We start from the raw sequence: 19,085 nt of genomic DNA, 5'->3' as shown, positions 1-19,085 counted from the left end.
AATTAGCCCATCCTAAGTAGGCCACCACTATTAGATTTATGAGGTTGAGAGGAAAAAAAAATTCAGCATAATTAATGTACTGGATTAGCAGCAGGATTAATAAATGAACACAAAAGCTGTTAATGATATAGAAGAATAACCAGATGTGATAAAGTAGACTTTCTTGAGAAGAAGGAAGAAAAACCAGAAATAAGTCAGCATGAAGAAAAACTTACGATTTAAACAGGTGCAATTTTCCAAAAATAAATTCCATTTTTGCTGCTGAGTAAGAGACTCTCTGCAAATGCCACCTCTCTGTTTGAGGAGGCGTATTTTTAAATCATCATGTGGTAATGGATTTAGTCCCTACTGATCCCCATCCAAGCAAAAAGAATTCCTATGTCCACCCCACAGCAAAAATAGAAACTTTGACATCAGATGTGTTTTAAAGTCTTGAAAATAATTCCAGTAGGGAATTACTACATTATGCAAGCTCTCTGGTAAATTCGGGACAGCAAGAGACAGTAGTTAGCACACTTGTCAGGTGCAAAAAGATTTTTCCTTCCAAATCAGAGAGTACCACTGAGCCATGTCTCACAGCCATCCAGTCTCCTCTGACTTCACTTGGTACTACACCTACAATTTTAATCTAGCTTCCAGAACACATTGCCCTGCATTGTGTTCAAAGGAAAACTAGAGCTGAGAAGTAATAAACTTTTATTTTTTCCTTTGAAAAATATGAAAGCCAGAGAGAAAGAGAGAGAGAGAAAGAAAGAGAGAGAGGGAGAGAGAGAGAGGGAAGCTACACTAATAAAGGACTGGCATTCTTGGGCTGACCTTTCTCACATTTCCAATTTTCAGAGCATCTAAGTGCTTTAGAAATGCATTACCCCCACAAAACCCTTACAGTGCAGGCAAGATCTTATACCACTTCTTTTGGGAGATCATCTGAAAATGGTAAATTCTGATTCGTTTTCTGCTGTATAAACAAACTTGGGCTGAATATGAATTAGCTCAGACACTGGACTCAGTATGAGCATAGAAGAATGAGGGTTTGCCTGGGTTAATTCCATCTCTTCGGATTTTCCTTACTACTGTTAATTTATATATATCTATATATGAAAATATATACAGTTCATTCTAGCTCCAGATGTGCTTCTTTTGCTTAAGTACACATCCTTCCTTCTGAATGGCTAACTTAAAAAGTACAGCTGGTTTATTTCAGAGTAACATTACATTAATATCCATCCAAAGCCACTCACACAAAGACTAGGAGTGGGAAGCAAACTGGATTTTCAGAGCTGAGAACTTCTGCCTTTCTACTCTCTCCTACAAAGGCTTTGGAAGAACAGTATGAGCAGTTATCTTCCTTCCTGCTGTTTGTACAGGATTGTCTCTAACTCTGTACTGAGAAGAACTGGTGCAAACCAGACATAATGGGGGAAAAAAATTAATCTTCACATCACAGGCCAGACCAGATTTGTAGTCCCTCTAGAAGAGACATCTGAGCAGCCTGAGACACACAGAGGGGCCTGGGTGAGGAGCCAGCATGCTGCAATATGTTAATCAGTCTCCCACCCTTGTTTCTTAGTGCAATCATAAACAAAACCCACCCACTACCCAGCCAGACCAAACAAAGGTAATCTCAGTGCAGCTGCTATTCTGAAAGCACTTGCTAGATCACAGCACTTCTCGTTTCATATGCTCTGGAATACACTCTTGAAAATAAAACTAAATCAACTGCCACTAGTTTCTTATCAATAAACTTCTGACAGAAGAGAATGTGTAATTTTCAATTTGAGGTAGCAGATATGTCTGTAATTTATGAAGTTACTATGTTTTCTGTATTACATAGGCAATTTATACATACCCTATCAAAGCCTGCATCAAGAAGAGGGAGAACAGAAGTCTCTTCTTGGTCAGCAGATCTACAAAACAAAACCACAGAACCACAGAATTATTCAGGTTGTAAAAGACTAAGATCATCAAGTTCAACCTTTAACCCAGCAGTACTAAGCCCACCAGTGAACCACTTCTCAAGTGCCACAACCACATATCTTTTAAATACCTTGAGGGATGGTGATTCCACTGTCCCAGGCAGTCTGTTCCAATGCTTGCAACTCTTTCAGGGAAGAAATTTTTCTTAATGCTCAATGAAAAGCTCTCTTAATACAACCTGAGGCCATTTCCTCTTGTTAGATCTCTTGCTGCTTGGGAGAAAAGACTCACTTGGGTATACCCTCCTTTCAGGTACTTGTAGAGAGAAACAAAGGCTCCCTGAGGCTGCTTTTCTCCAGGATAAACACCCCCAGCCCCTCAGCTGCTCCTCACAGCTCTGGTGCTCCAGACCCTGCCCCAGCTCCATTCCCTTCTCTGCACTCACTCCAGCCCCTCAGTGTCTCTCTTGCACTCAGGCCCAGAGCTGGACACAGCACTCGAGGTGTGGCCTCAGCAGTGCCCAGGACAGGGGGACAATCCCTGCCCTGCTCCTGCTGCCCACACTATTGCTGATCCAGCCAGGATGCCATTGGCCTTCTTGGCCCCTGGGCACACCCTGGCTCATGTTCAGCTGCTGCCACCAGCACCCCCAGGTCCTTTCCAGCCTCTCTGTCCCAGCCTGTGGCACTGCCTGGGACTGTTGTGACTCAAGGGCAGGACCCAGCACTGGCCCTGTTGAGCCTCACACCACTGGCCTCAGCCATGATCCAGCCTGCCCAGATCCCTCTGCAGAGCCTTCCTGCCCTCCAGCAGATCAATAACCCACACAGCTTGGTGCCACCTGTGAACTGACTGAGGCTGCACTCAACCGCTTGTCCAGGTAATTGATACAGACATTAAGCAGGGCTGGTATATTTTTTACTATAAGGGGACACAACACGTTAGGCACTAGATGGCATGAATCTGACATGGTTCTCTAAACATAATGGGCTCATGAGAAGAGTTTTTCCTTAAAAACATACATAAAATCATACTGTTACAGAAGTTGGTGCTACAGTCTCTGATTATAGGAATTTGCAGCTTTTTTACAGCTTGATAGTTATTCCTACAGCAAACCTGGCACGTCCTCCAGAGAAGTCTGTATCTCTTTACATACACAGAAGGAGATGGGAAAAAATGTATGAAGAAGACAAAAGACATTCTGTGATATTTTATGAGAAATAATCTAAGAACATGTTATTAAGATACAGGTGAAGCTGAGTTGTAAAACCTTGTTCAGCAGCACATTTAATTGATTTTCAAATCTTTCAGTAATAGCTCTCCTGCCACTCTGTTTCCTAATATGTTAATTGGTTGAGGAAATGAATAGAAATGGCAATGGATTCAGTAGTGTGTAGGAGTTTTAACTGGGTTATTTGAAGGTATTTGATAAATGTATATTTGAGGCAGTAAGAATTCTTCCTAAAAGCATGGGTTATAAATTACTGAATAAAGGTTTAAGGACAACATTCTGGTGAATTTATCATCAAAAGGAATAAAATTTGCCCTATCACCCAGTTCAGTGAACAACAACTTATTATTTATCTAGTTATTTCCTTCAGAAAGTAATGCACAGCTTTCTAGTTTGGATTTTTATTTTCCTTTTCTCTTAGAAAAAACACATATCTGTCTGACTTTCTTACTATACAACCCATCATGAAGGTGACAGGGATAATACTTGTTGGCACTAAAAGAAAGTTATCAAACACTCAAATAAAACATAAAACACCACTAGCCCATTTCAGGTGAAAAATACTACATTTACTCTGTAAGACTTGCTAGTAAGATTCTTTCTTTTATTAAATAACTTTTATAGATTAAATAGCTGTTCTTACAGGGTAGAATAAAAATCTTTCACAAACCAGAAATACTTACGTGCGTGGAACCACAGCAAGTATTACAGTGTGTTCTGATAGCTCTGTGGCACGAATAGACCTGAGGGTACAAAAATTTCTCAGTTACACTGAATGCTTTCTCAATCCTGCTCTGAGTACCTTCACTGAAACAGTAAATGGAAGCCAGGACTGAAAGACAATGCTGAGGCTGGACAATGTGATCATGCACTGCCAAACCTAACTATCCCCATTTAGACAAACCGGTTTCATTTTGCCACCAGATTTCTCATTTTGCTCTATGCAAAGAAGGCATTCTTCATAGGTAAGAAGGCAAAAGCTCCAAAACCACAGAGGACAAACATCAGCTTTTCAGATCTACTCTTATGACCTTGCACAGGTTTTTCCTGTGTGCTGAGCTTATCTGGGGCAGACTGCCCCAAATGCGTGAGTCAATAAAGGTCAGTCCATGCAAAGCATCTTCAATGCTCTTGACTAATTTAAACAAGAAACTATACCTCCCCTCATACCTACCACTGTCCTTCTAGACATTGCAAAATTTTGTTTAGAGGGTGGGAAGTGCTTTCAAGGAATAAAAGTAAGAAAAGTGGGCACAGCAAATTACAAAACACTACAGTTTATTAAATACTGCATAAACAAAATGTTACCATGTTGCATATTAGTGAGAAAACAAAAAAGATATGACCAGCTATCAGAAGAACATTCTGTTTGTGTTTTACTGGCAAATGACAAGTTTTCCACTCATATCACACTATTCTGAATAAACAATCTTTTTGTTTATCTGTTAGTCTTTTAGAAGAACTTAGACCAGCACAAGTATTTGAGCATTAAAATGCCCCTTGTCATAAACATGGCAAATTCTGCTCATGGCAGAAGCACAGTATGGTGCAAAATTTATGCTTCAGCTGAAACAGTGCATTTTAGCAAAGGATCCCAATATTGAACACTTGTAATCTTCAAGCAGCTTAAACACAATCGTGTGGACTAGAAGAGTGATGCAAACTTTTGCAAAGAACTGGCAGTGCCTGACCTTGCGGACAAACACACACATTCCTTTGAAGTCTGCAGCTTCAGATTTTGCTGCAACCAGGAAAGAAGCAGCACCCACAGCAGGGAATAGTTTCACAAGAGCTTTGGATTATGCTCTGACAGAAGCCCCATAACCTGGAGATAATTCTACAGTTCAGCTTCGGCATAGTGTAGTTTTCATATTGTTATTCTCTTACAGATGTATGCAAACCTCCAGTCCTCAGTCCCCAAACTTCCATTTTACTACAGTTTTAGGTGCTCATTTTTTGTTTGTTGTTTTTATTGGCTTTTCCCCCCAGTTTTTTGGATTTTTGGTTTGGTTTCATACAGTGTACTCTGAAGCTTAAGAGAAGCATAAGGAGCTTCAGGTTACCTGCAGATATCTTCTGCATCAAAATATTTGGAGTTCCTGTGATCTATAACAATTATTTCCTGGTGCTTATCCAGGAAACATTCAAGTGCTGACTCCAGAGTCCAGGCAACGTCGCACCTGTATCCTGCTCTGTCACAAGCCCACCAGAAACCATTGCTTTGGTTGTCTTCTTCTGCAAAGATCAGCAAAACCTGCAGGGGATGGAAAACAGCAGCACCACATTAAGCAAATAAAGTAGTCCTCTGCATGGAGCAAGTCTTAGCAAACACTTCTGCCCTTTGGAAGACTGAATCTGCTTTAAAGTGGGAAGCTCAAACCACAGGGTGTAAAACAACCAATACAGTAGTACATCTTTTTTAATGGATACAGTGGTCATTAATAGATAATCAATAGTTAATTGTTTTAAACAAGGACTGGTATTTAGGACAAAACCAGCTTGCCACATGATGATTTTTTCCTAGCTCCTGTTCCAATTCAATCAGCAACTAGCCAGAGTGTTCAAACATCATTGCCACTCTCATCAGGCCATCCCAACTACACACACTTTTGACTGTAATGAACTGTCTGAAATGCAACTGCCCTAATTATCATTTATCACCCCTGAAGACATGGGCAAAAATTAACACACCTTTATTTCTTCTTTCTTCTTTGATCACAAAAAATGGCATTAATCAGTATTATTTTAAAGCTGAAAAGAGCAACAGGCAAGCAGGTATGTGCAGGAGGCAAAATACTCAAATGTGAGAATTTTTTACCAAATGAATTGTACAAAATTGTCCCTAAGCATATGAAGTAGTTTAGACAATTCCAACTGAACACTTAAGGAACTGTTTACACAAGATCAGGAATGAAGCATCCTGAGGTGCTACTCTAAAGATCAAGGAGATGCTGCAGGAAGCTTGTTTGCAGGCTGACACACAGAACAGAAGCTGAAAACAGCTGTATTTCTGTGCTTCTCATGTAAAAGAAAGTGTTTTTCAGAGAGAATAAATTTTTCATCCCCATAATGCACGATTTATGAGCACTGATTTATTCATCCAATGCCAGGCAGACATTCCCCATTACAGTTGCACATATTTACCACAGCAACTGATTACTAACCATGCTGCCCTATGTGTCAGATGAAGAAAAGGGCTAATTTAGAGCAAAATACTGTGAAAAAGAAGGCCTCAAAAAGTCAAAAGTTTATCCACAGCTATTAAGATTGCACAGAAAGTCAGCAGACAGAGACTAGTCATGTATAAAGCAAAATCCTGTTCATTTCAGAAATAAAATTCTCCCCCTGACTTTACTGAAACAACCTGCTCAAGAAAAACAGCAAAAATTATGCTCCAAATGCCTGTAGGAAAGCTCAATAACCTTTATCCACCTTGCTTTATGCAGCTATGGTGCATAAATTTCAGCACCCTCAGTCTAGAAGCTAGAAAAGGTGACAATAGCTTTCTTCTTATCTTTAACTGTCTGGATTGCTGAATTCTAGACAATAAAAAAAGCAATCATTGTTACTGTGACAGGACAACCAGTCAGTTTCATTAAACAGTGGAAGAAAATTATATGCTCAGAATTTCTGTAAATATTATGATTGTAAATGTTTCAATGTATTGGAAGGTTTTTGATTGCAGTCATCAATAAGCAGATTTGGTTTGTTGACACTTAACATCCAAGGTAACTGCTATCTTTCTTCCTCATCCCTATTTTTATTTCCCAGCCATCAAAGTGCTGGAAAGCAGTGACGTAGCCAAGCTGCAGATTTTCTAATTCCTGAGTGAAGTCCTGAGTCTGACACAATCTTCTGTTTGGTTCCAGCTGCCATTACTTTTATTTTGTTCCTAGTTTGAAACATTATGCAGAAAGAAAATTTGAGGGGGAAGGAGGTGGTGCATTGATTGCAATTTTCCTTCTCTTAGCACTCCCAGTTTGGAAATAAAAAATGACAAAATGCAATAATTTACCAGTTGTAAAATAGTGGAGCTTAATTAAACCATCCAATCTCTCAAGGGTAGCTAATTATCAGCACACAAATCCTTCAGAGAATATTAACTTTAAAAGTTGTTTTAAAGTATTACTACTATGCTTTCTCATTAACATTCCTATGGAGCTTACTATAAATGATCAAAACATATTGTAACTAGAAATATATTTGAACAATGTTGTTCAAGTCAAGGCAAAAATATAACAATCCACATAAACAACACGATCAAAGAAATACTTAAATTCAATCTGTGTTCCTTTATACAGGCTTTTTTTTGCTGCATGAAAGCTACCAAAAGAAAAAAGAAAGTTAGAGCAACTTAAGAAGTTACTTAATTATTTTCAAATCATCATATCCCAGCAAGAGACTTTCAAGGTGGAAGAGACACAATATCGCTGAGTAAAGTTGCAGAGGGGCTCCTGTTATATTGGTATGAGGAAACAGCAAAATGCTGTGCATCATCTGCTTCATTGGCAGCTTGTCAGGGAAGATCACAGTGTCAACGCTTGAAAGAGATAATAGCAAATAAGTGTCCTAAAAAGGTGAGAAAATGCAGCACTTGAATAGGAAAACATTCAAACTTTTATGACTAAATATTTCTGCAAATGGATTCAATACCTTTTTTACATGCACTAATTGTAATAACCACGTTTTCTTGTACTTTCAACATGGTCATTTCTGCCATCAAACCATTCCTATTTTCAAGCCTTACTACAAAGGTGAGGCAATTGTGCAAGCTGTATATGGAATGCTTGGAGGGTTGGAGCTGGCTGTTTTGCTTTGGACTCTTCCTTCTGCCTCTTAAGGCCAGGAGCACCTGGGTCACAACTCTGTACAAACTAAACCAGATTTTTACTCTGACATATATGGTCATGAAGTCCAGTGGAGAATCTATTAAATGGTTTATGGCAGGTCACAGGCACAAGTGAGGTCACTTCTCACACAACAAATATGTGCCATTTCAAAGTTGGCACAGGTGTCCCATAACAGCATGAAACACACCAGAATAAAATGAACTTCACTAAGAAAAGTCCCAGTGGCAATTGTTGTAACAAACAGAACTTAACTTCTCAGACAATTGTGTAAATGTGATTAATCATCCACAAATAGACATTTAAAATGTGATATTCTGTAGCTGTTTGCACTGCACAGAGAAACACATGACTGTATTGTCAAAATGGAATGTAAGATTAGCACGCATTTTTTAAACGTGTGGATGTGTGCATTACTTGCCAAATTATCCAAGGTAACATGACTTCTTCCACAAACAAACCAGATGGGTTTACATAAAGTGTTTGACTTAATTGTAAATAAGTTAATGTATGGTAACATCCTTAAGGAAAATGCTTCAGTTAATGATTTTACTTAATGATCTCTGCTTAAGACAGATTCTTTTCTTACGTAGATTCTCAGTTGTGAAATGTAAGGACAAAATAACACCCCCATCTGAAAAGATAGCAAGAAGAATGTCAGTTTTTAAAACAACAACAATCCAACTTTTCCTTGGGCAAATCAAATTTCTACAAAGTACTATCCTGACAAAAGCCCTGAGATTATTTGTATTTGTTGTGTATCAGCTTGTTAGTCTTTCTGAAGATGAACATGATCTAAAAGCATTTTTCTGTGAAAAGTTCTACACTTCTATGTTAAAATTCCATGCAAAAGGGAGGATGGTTCTACTCCTTAAGCCACTGCTCCACAGTCTTATTACAATATAAACAAGTAATTTCATCAGGTCGAGTCATCATTAAGACTGGTTGTAAAAACATAAACATTGAAAGCTTTATAATGCCTTTCTTCCACAGGCTTTTCACAGAAAGGATGACTGGTCACTAAATGTCTCTGTATTTTACATATCTAACTGTCCCATAAATTAATTCAGATGAATTATGTATGACTAAAACCATGTTAAAGGCTATAATTATTCTATTTCCTACAATATGAAAGTTCCAACATCCAGTATAAGGTGAAGAAAATAACTTGGCATCTGTACTGTCACAGGAACAAAATGTACAGAAAAAGAAGCATGTATGGATGAGAGTTGTTGCTACTTAGCTGAATCTGAACCTGTCTTGTTGGAGGTCGTGTGATTTCTTGGGTTGGTGGTCTATAAAACACTTCTCTGTCCTGTTGTGCAAAACCCAGCAAACTGAACATATACCTAAATTCCATGATGCACTCATCTTTGGTATATCAAAACTGACCAGTTTCTAATATCCATAGACAAAGCTCTTTTCCTGATTGATGCACATACACACACACTCCTACTGCCAGGACAGATACAGGGACTGAGGAGATGTTAATGGAAATCGAAAAGTTTAATTTACCAAGTTAATTTTCTTGCAGCTCTTTTCTCATGCAATCAGATACACAAAATATACATTATCCATCTCACAGTCTTTGTACAAATGAAATTTAAGTATTATACTTAACTATAGAGGCTGAACCTTAATTTCTTCACCTATTAACACTGAACTGGCTCTCTCAGAAACTGAAGGATCATCTTACCTGAATTGGGTATTGAGTCAGTCTCATGGGCCCAACTTGTACTTCTGCAGTTGAAGCCTGCTAAAGAAGAGAAATAAAGATTTTTTTTTTTGTTTTATTTGCCTTTTAAGTTAAATATGGTAGGGTTTTAAATAAGGAAGCAAGAAATACACATTTCCTCTTCTCTCCTTTTCCAACAGAGTGCCTAAGTTAGATAGAAGGACTTGCTTTTGCTGGAGACTACAGAAAGCTATTTATCTCTGGACACAAGTTACTCATTTGAATGTAAAACAGCACTTTCGTTGAAGGTGTTGTGACATACTGTAAATAATAACGTTTTAAAGGGATTGATAAGAAAATAAGTGACTTTTCAGAAAAGGGAACTTGTTTGGGCTGCAGGTTTAAAGTTGTCTTCCAAAACCATAGCCTTCAGTTTTCAGGTAAAAATATCACTACCATGCGAGCCATGACATTTTCAGAAGACATAAGAGCACATAATTTAAATCTGCTGCAAGAAAGCCAGTACATGTGGGCAGTGGCTTCTTTGTTTGTTATAGTTCTTAGGAACTGGACTAGGTTAGTACTTTCTGTGTCTTGATACATTTCAGTACACTTCTGTGCACAACCGATTTGTTTCAGTTCAGATCATTAGCTACAGAAGGTTGTTAAGCAACAGAACAATACATATGTCCTCACACAGATGCACATACTTAATGAGAAGAGTCTTTAAACCCTGAATATGTTCATGCATTTGGAGAACTGGTTGCAAGTTACCAATCTCCAAAAGGGCAGATTCTTTGCTTTCCTGGTTACCAGTTACCCCAGGTGTCCCAGGTGTAGGCGAGCTAAAGCAATCACCATGCAAGACATGTAATCTGACCAAAACCCTAATAGTAGGCAGATTTCCAAAGCCATTCCCTGGCATGCTGGAGCCTTATTTGTGGTGCTCATTAATTTGAGCCTTTTATACAGGCAACACTTAATCCTTAAAAAAATGTATTTTTCAAAGGAATGTGTATAAACATTTGAAACAGATGAAGTTCCTGGTATTCTATTCTTTTCTTTAGAGAGTACAATACTGTGTTAAGCATTAACAGCCTTGCCTGCATGTGAGACAGTGGCATTATGTATAGCTACAATTGACACGTTGGACTTTCATGCACCACTGCGCATCGATTCTTCTCAGCCCTACAACGTACGTCAGAAGGTGGTAACGGGCACTACTCCAAAAGATTAAACTACAAAGCCTGCCACTGTTTTCCAAAGCAAAAACTGCCCCCAATATAAGAGTAGTTAACCTCTCCTTTTCCCAGAGAAAAGCTTCACTTCCCACTTGAGCTCCTGCTGTAGCAGAATGTAGCTGAGTTCCAGTCAGCACTGCTGAACAGAAATGGAAGTTAGCACTCACCATACCGTGAGTTAAGAGCAAGTTAAAGAAACAGTTCTCTGAAAACTTGCAACTCCCATTCCCCCCAACCAGAAGAGAAAAACAGCACATTCACACTCCAGTGGTACTCAAAAGGAAACTCTTAAATATTTTATCAGAGTATATTTTGATTTTTTTAAAAAAAGGTTTTGAAGTAATCTCACTAGACAAATCTGTAAGACTACAGAGCAGACTTCAGTCAGTCTCAGAGCAAAAGTGTATTTTTTAACAATACATAGCTCAAACTATCTCAGAATGTGTGGATCAAAAGCATGAGATTCTTCAACAAAAGAAGAATACAGACACATCCATGTATACTTGGACACAGATATTTATTTTATTATCCACTTATTAATGCCAGGGAAATATCAGGGAAGTCACATTGTAATGAAATGTAAATGAATGCCTTCATTGTAAATGAATGCCTTCCACTTTCTAGCACTTCAGAAGACATCCAGTATTAGTCACTCTGTATTGTCAAAAATGGAATAACTGTGTCCAAGACAGAGATCAATGCAAGTTAGTCTATCAAGTTCTTTACAGAGATTACTTTATAGATTAGCCACTTTTATTATCCTCTTTATCTTAAAACAACAGCAACAAAATAATCCACTCACTCTGACTCAGAGTTTTTCTCCTGGCTGTTTCTGTGTCAGCCTCATGAATAGAAAACTCTTGAATAGAAAGTTTCTCCCTCCCTTCCAGATTCAGGGTGCTCCTGCCTTTCCTAACAGCAGGAAAACTAGGTGAAAATCAGAAAATTGGAGACCCTTGATGAACATGTGAACATGTCCCTGTCCTGCTCAGTGGTGCTGTCATACCTGAAAGATTGCTTTGTGTAGTCTTTAAGTTCCTAAAATGCTCAACTTCATTCCTTACACAATGCACAGAAACAGATGGGACTGCCAAATTAAGACTGGTAATAAACCTGAGTATGGGAAGGATGAATAGACCTTCTCATCAGATACAGCAAAAACTATGTCTGACATCCTCCCTTCTGGTCTTTTAAGTTCTGAGTCTTGCTTTACAACCTGAATCAGACCCTTGGATTTATATGCCCAAACTGCTGTGAGTATACGTGAACTGATTCACTTTTCTCTGTCAAAACTCAGCTAAAGGAGGCAGAAAAATAATGATGTGTGCCTGGCCTTCACAAATATTCTACGGATGTCTCACTTGCCTGAAGGAGCTAATTCCACATCTTCTGAATTACCAGAAGAATCTGACCATGTGCACATTGTGTATTAGTGATACCATGACGATACTTCTGTTCATTTCCTCACTTAAGTGAATATCACATTGTTGATGATTTCCAATTTAAATAAAGCTCTCATTATTTGACTGACTGCCAGGAAGGACTGCTAATAGATCTGCTACCTAAATCAATTAGTGTAGCTCATAACAGACTTTTCTGGTAAAACATGCAGAGATGAGCCTGATTCCAAAGAGGCCAGTGGGAAAATCCCCAATTTCAGTGAGCAGAGGAAGAGACACTGTCTTGTAAGCAAAGAAATAACTACCTAGAAGTAATAAAAGCTTAAAAACAGTGAAAAAATGTGGTTTTTTTAACATTTTTAACTGCCCAATATTATTTTCAGTATTATTGTAATCTCCTAAGCAATCTCCACAGGAATCAGCTATGAAACAAATAATTAGAAAAAGTCAATAGCACTTTCTTAGCTCTTATGCTTTGGTGTTAATAAGTGATCACCAATTACCTTACTATCATAGCAGTGCCATTAGGCAAAATAGCACTTACTACTTCATTGAATTTTCACCTTTCTAAATCACCAGTACAAAAGTCTTTACCCCATTATGGCTGCAGACTTACAGCCCTTGCAGTTTATGAATCATCGATAATTACCGACACGCCACTGTAATTAGTGTTGACTAATTAGTATGGCAAAATCTTCTTGCATAATTCTGTGCTGCTTCAGAGCAACAATAGCAGCTAGAGCCAGCCAAGCAGTGAAGCAAAGGTGTTGGTGAATTCAGCCTCCTGAAAAGGCTCAGGATGGATGTGCCAGCTGAGAAGCAGCACACAGATGCCAAGGTCCCTTTGGACACCCTTTTGCCCTGTCCTCTCCCCTTTCCCTAGTGCATCCCTTCATTCAGCTCTGGAGTGCTTTCAGATATCTGTCCCTTTGGTTTTGCAAGCAGGTAACAGGAATCTCTTCTTGACCCAGCTTTCACCTCAGCCATGTGTTACCTTGGCCACATCTCTGCATCTTTTCCAGAGCTCTTTCACAGTTCCCTCCAGCTCAGTTTCTCAGTTTCCTCTATGAACACCACTGGTAAAGACTAACACTTCAGCCTGTTCCTTGGCTATTACCATTTCCATGTTTGATTATACCAGTATCTTCAACCTCAAATCCTGTTGGTTTTTTTTTTGCCCCTGGCCAAACTGCAGTCCACAGCCTGGTTGATATATGACTTCAACCCTGACCTTGGTCTTGCATGAATTCCCTTAGGAGATGCAGGGCCGGGAGATGCTGTCCAGCATCCTTGGCCTGGAGCTGGTGTCCTGCACTTCTGTCTGCTTCAGCACACCAGACAGGGCTGCCCAGCTCCCTTTCACTGTTCAGCAAAGCTCCACTCCTCTGTTCTTTGCCTTTTTTCACTTTTCTTGTCTTCTTTAGTAGAACTATATCACAATCTTTCTCTCCTTTTAGTTTTTTATCACTTCTGATCCATTCAACTCCAAGGCATGAGCATTTTTGTATAGTTTAAAACTCCTAGGTTTGGTTTCCCCCTTTCTTTGTCAGCTTCGACTCTTACAGAGTATCACTTGACCTGTTTAGCAATTTGTGTTACAAAGGGACAGATTTACTGGGGAAAACTGAAGAGTTCTTTTCACCTCTGAGTCAAAAAGTCCCAAAATGATAATTTAGCAAAGGCTGAGAGATTAAGTAGGATGAATCACTCCTACAGTACACATTCATGCTGCTGGAAACTTGGTCCTGAGCTAGATGCTTTTTGGTCTGACCTCCCCAGCTTTTTCACCACCATTTTCCCTACCTCACTCATTTGACTGACTGCCTCTTTATCCTCTCCACCCACCAGCACAGCTGCAGCAACCCTCTTTCAGGAAGGACTGCTCTCTGCCACCTTGTTGTCAAATACTGTTGGGTTCTGTAGTTGCTGTTGTTTCGTTTCCGTTTTTGGTTTGTTTTTTTTGGTTTTTTTTTTTTCCTCCCTGCCAAATTTTCCTTCCTGTGGTTTCCTGTGGTTTCCAGTTGAGTTTTACATCTGCTTCCTGAGCTGCTGGTGCCCTTCATTTTCCTAGCCCCCACTAGAGGGCTGCCAGCTCACTCTGCTCCACCAGCTGCTCCCCTCTTGCTAGCTGGCTGCCACTTCTCCACAGTGTACAGAGGAGCATTAGATAGCTGGATAGCTCAGCTCTTAAGTTCTTGCAAGGTCACGCTGTTTTATTTCCTTAAAACAACGAGCAAACACACATATTACTTAGAAAAAATAAAGTTTTGTCGCTGGTGCAGCCACTGCAGTCTCTGCAAGCACTCCTAGCAGGAGCCTGACCATGAGTTAGATACAGAGGTGAAAAATACACACATGCATTTAGAAGTGGTTGCTGTTAACAACATGTGTGATAATACACACTGAGGCATGTAGCATGAAAATACTAGATCCACAGGACCCCAAATCCACAAGACATGTAAGTTTGGCAGGGTCTGTGTGTAGCCCAAGGGTAGCATTCACAAACCTACATCTGGTCCTTCTGCCTCTCAAAAGCAAGCAGAATTGGCCTCAGGCCATATCAATACCCCTAGTTAAAACTAATTAAAACATAAGAGAATGAGAAATTTACAAGGGAGGAGTACAAAGTCAAGAGGAAGAGCCCTTCCTTCCATGACTACTTTCACCTCTGATGAGTGATGAGTGATGAAATCCAGCTCCTGTTGTGTGCTCTCACCCATGACCTTTGAGATCCTTTTCTGCAGCGACCTGTGTCTGAAAAGGAGCATTATGCCCCAACTTTCTTTCCTACCTCCTTCTTCCCCACCAACCTTGCCTTCACGTGGTGGGAGAGCACTCATTTGGCAGTGAAGCATTTGAAACCAAACATGGCTAGGCATAGAATATCCCATTCCAGATCCACCAGCCTGGTGCAGTCCCTGCATTTCTCCTGTGCTCTGAATACCAGACTGACTGGGTTCATCAGGTGGACCCTGGCACAGAGATGCCTCTGACTGCACACTCCACATGTTCATCAGTGTGAGCCACGTGCCAAGACTTTATATCTTAGCAGAGATAAGATGGTCACCAGTTCTGGTGATAAACAGAAGTCTTCATAAAACTTTAAAGTAAGGGTCAAATGCCTACAATTTAATTTCTGTGAATTTTGCAGTTGGTAACATATTGAATGTCTAAGTTGTTCAGCGGGTTTTTGTGTTTCATTCTCAGAATCCACTTCTACAGCTCCTTTTGTGCAAAGTTGAAAAGTTCTGTCTCAGAATCAGCTCCAGGACCAGAAATTAAGATTTCTTGCGTCCTTCATTTTCATTCCTTTCTATTTGGTTTCCTGGCTTGTGTTTCAAATAAGAAATTAGAAAAATAAATAGTCAAAACCATAGATCTGTTTCTTCTCTAATTCTCACTCCTTTTTTTTCTGTCCAGGACATAAGTAATCAGTTTTTAAGTAACTAGAGTCAATAGTGATAACATAATCTTGCTGTTTCAATTTAAAATCAATGTAAGAAAAACAACCCAGGGGATGCAGGTAAACCTCTGAAAGGTATGGGGAAGAGAGAGGGAAACAAAAGGCAGTTAGCACCAATGGGTCACAAGTAGTGGATCATCCTTAAAAAAAACAAAATTGAGAAAGAAATATCATTCTCAAGTTGACAGAGATTTTAGATAACTTCTTGAACAAGCAAGCTGACACTTGTGAAATAATCCTATGAGGTCTAAGATAATAAACATGTATCTGATATAAAATGATAACTGAAGAAAGAATATTATTTAAGGACTTTTTACATTCTATTCACAGTTTGGTAGCAGCTTCCTTGTAAATACATTATCATAATAGGACAATAGGACAACAGGACAAACAGGCAGAAAAGACATGAGTTCAGCCATCATGGCGCTACATTTGGCATAGACATTACTGTTGTTGAGCAGTCCTCAATTCTGCTCACAGCAGCAGCTGCTTTGAGATCTTTCATGGCTACAAAAGACTCAGAAACCCTCAATCTATAGAGGGTAGTCTACATCCCATTTATTCCTATAATTTGCAGATTAGGGCTTTCAACATCTGGAAGTAGTCCTGCAGTTTATACACACAACTTCTCACCATGCAGATTTTTCTTATGTGGGTTCAAGGATCATGATCTGCTATTAGAACCACTACTAGAATTCTGGTTCTTGAAGTTAGCATAGAATAAATTTGGTGTTCAAGATACAGGTGGTTGAACACATTTGAGTACGATCCTCCTTAATAAAACCCAAAAAATCTCTAGGGAGATTTCTAAACATGTTCACATTTTGTAAAAAACCTGTGAGGAACAATCAAAAAATCAGTCAAACCAACCAATCTTTGTCCAACATCCTGTCTTCAGAAGTGGCCAAAAGCAGATGGAAAATGCAAAACCAGGGCAAGCACAGAGTGATACTGTCCCTTACACCCCCTAACCTTTAAACCCCTAACATTTATAGCTCAGCTTATGCTTGTCTGCTCAGAAAGCAGTGGGGCAAGTAAATTAAGATCATCCCTTTCTTCACTGACCATGCAGAGTGTCTCAAAATTCACAGCACAGGGAAACTTCTTCCCCTTCCCCCAGATATTCAGAACATGATTAAGAAGGGTTTGGCTAATGGTTTGAGATGTTCACTGGAACACCAGTGAATAAAGAACTGCAAAACTTTTGGCTCAAGGGACCCCTGAGGGCCATCTAGTCCCTCCAAGTGGTGCTACTGCAATGCTTGATCAGGTCAGCCATGGCTTTGCCTATCCCTTGTCAGCATGGCTGCTGCTCAGCAATCACATTCCAGCCTCTACTGACAAGAGAGAAATTAAAACCCATTTACTGGTCAAGTGCTGTAATTTCCAGATTACTGTGTTCTTTGATTTTTGGAAGAAAAACCAACTACAGAACGCATCAAGATTATTTTGAATGCTTCTGACTTTATCTACAGAAGATTGTCTGAAAGTATATTTATTTTGTGAGCACACAAATTTCACTTCACTAAATATGCATGGTAGGTAAGTTATGTTAATGCCCTCACAGTGTGAAAAGGTGAAGAGGAAACAAAGTGAACAGAAGATGTCCAGACTTATGGATCTTGGTGTGGTGAGAACTTCTTTCTGCAAATCTTTCTGTCATTATGTCCATTCTCAACTTCACAGAAGCATGAGTCACACACATTACTGAGGAATCTGATCAAATCTCTTTGCATCAACCTTCGGGAAAAACACACCAATGGAGACTGAGCTGTTTCAAAAATACATGCACTGGTGTTTGGGAGAGAGCAAAATCCAAGACTATAGACAGAGAAAGATATAAAAATTAATCGTATTTTCATCTTTGTTTGTTGAGGTAGTCAAAGAAGCAACCAATGTGAGGATAGGAACAAAGATCCGAACCAAACAATTTTATACTACCATGTAAATTTATGGTGAACTGACACTTTCAATGTTATATGTAATCTTATGCTTTCCTTGAGATAAATTAAGGAAAACTAGAAAAATTAAAGGGAAAGCAACAAGAATAATCATGAAATTTCAAGATATCTTTGGATAACTAAGAAGACTAGGCTGCTTCTTCTAGGAAAAGAGCTTCTTAAGGAACTGAATAGGTGTCTATGAAAACAGTAGTGTAGAGCAGAAAGAAGAATGATTCACCAAGAGTATTCCCAATACAAGAAATTTGATGCTTGCACTTAGAGCAGGCCACTGGAAGGGGCATTGTTAAAAGAGCAGTTGAACAAAACCTGCCAGAGGTAAGCCCTGTGCTGCTGCAGAACACATCAGTAGGAACATAACCTCAACTCATAAGCCCTTCAGTTATAAGTTAAAAGAGGCCCAGGAGTGATCCCTCTCCATCTGCCCCTTTTCCCTCTGTTGCCTAAGGCTCCTTGCCCACGACAAGATAACAGGCAGACAGGTTTGTAGTTTAATTCAGTATATTAATTCTTGGGCATGGCTATCAAAATTGATACAAAACTCCCAATAAGTGAATTTCAATACTGGATGTTCCAGGTAATATGATAATAAAAATGTTAACAGAAATGGCTAGAACATAATATTGCAGGAAGAGATTAACTAAATAGTCGTGATAGTCTTCCAACACCTCTTGGCTTAGGTAATACTCATAACCTGTGAAGCAAACTGCTAGTCTGCAATCAAACAATCACTTTAAAGTGTAAAATTTACTTTGCCTTCTAAACACTGATTAAGAAAAAGCATCTGGAAATTACCTGCATACACCTGAGATGCCTGCCTCAATTAATTTAACGTTACTCATCCAGTAGTAGATAACCTGAAAAATGCACTTGTCTCAGCTTCCACTGTTTAGCATAAAACTGAAAGTAAACAAAATCAGTAAGATTGTGCCCCCCAACAGTCTGAGAGCAGTCAGAAGCAGCACCTGAAATCCTGGTGTACAAGTGCACATGTAGGTAATTATGGACTCCGCTACAAAGTGAAAAGGAAAAAAAATACTTTGACTGGAGTTATGTGCTGTGGTGTCATAGTTTGACACTGGCTAAATGCCAAGGAACCATGGACACCTCTCATTCACTCTCCCTGCTAGAGCAGGACAGAGGAGAGAAAATTTCATGAAGGGTTCATGAGTTGAGGTAAGGATTGGGAGAAAACACTCAAGGGCAAAATAGTCTAAAATTAACGGTATTGAGTTTATTACTAACAAGATCAGAGGAGGATAATGAGAAGTAAAAATATATCCTTAAAGAACACCTTTTCCCCCCAACTTCTCCCTCCTTCCCACCAACAGCACAGGGAGACAGGGCATG

At 39.3% G+C, this 19,085-nt stretch overlaps 1 protein-coding gene across 6 annotated transcripts in view; it reads right to left on the bottom strand.

Annotated features, from left to right (window-relative positions):
• PDE8B (phosphodiesterase 8B) overlaps nt 1–19,085 on the bottom strand; it is a gene marked incomplete at its 5' end in the record, with an annotated part of 95,588 nt that overhangs the window by 30,166 nt on the left and 46,337 nt on the right. For 4 of the 6 annotated variants that reach the window (XM_079330194.1, XM_079330191.1, XM_079330193.1 and 1 more), the window contains 4 exons: nt 1,850–1,907; nt 3,832–3,891; nt 5,212–5,402; nt 9,692–9,751. In XM_079330194.1, the coding sequence (XP_079186320.1) occupies nt 1,850–1,907; nt 3,832–3,891; nt 5,212–5,402; nt 9,692–9,718 (336 nt within the window). The remainder of the gene's footprint in view (nt 1–1,849; nt 1,908–3,831; nt 3,892–5,211; nt 5,403–9,691; nt 9,752–19,085) is intronic. The other 2 variants (XM_079330192.1, XM_079330190.1) reach the window with 1 other exon arrangement.

This window comes from Erithacus rubecula (assembly GCF_903797595.1).
Source record: "Erithacus rubecula genome assembly, chromosome: Z".
Taxonomy (NCBI): Eukaryota; Metazoa; Chordata; class Aves; order Passeriformes; family Muscicapidae; genus Erithacus; species Erithacus rubecula.
The sequence above is the reverse complement of the archived record's forward strand: the minus strand, read 5'-3'. Positions and strand labels throughout refer to the sequence as shown.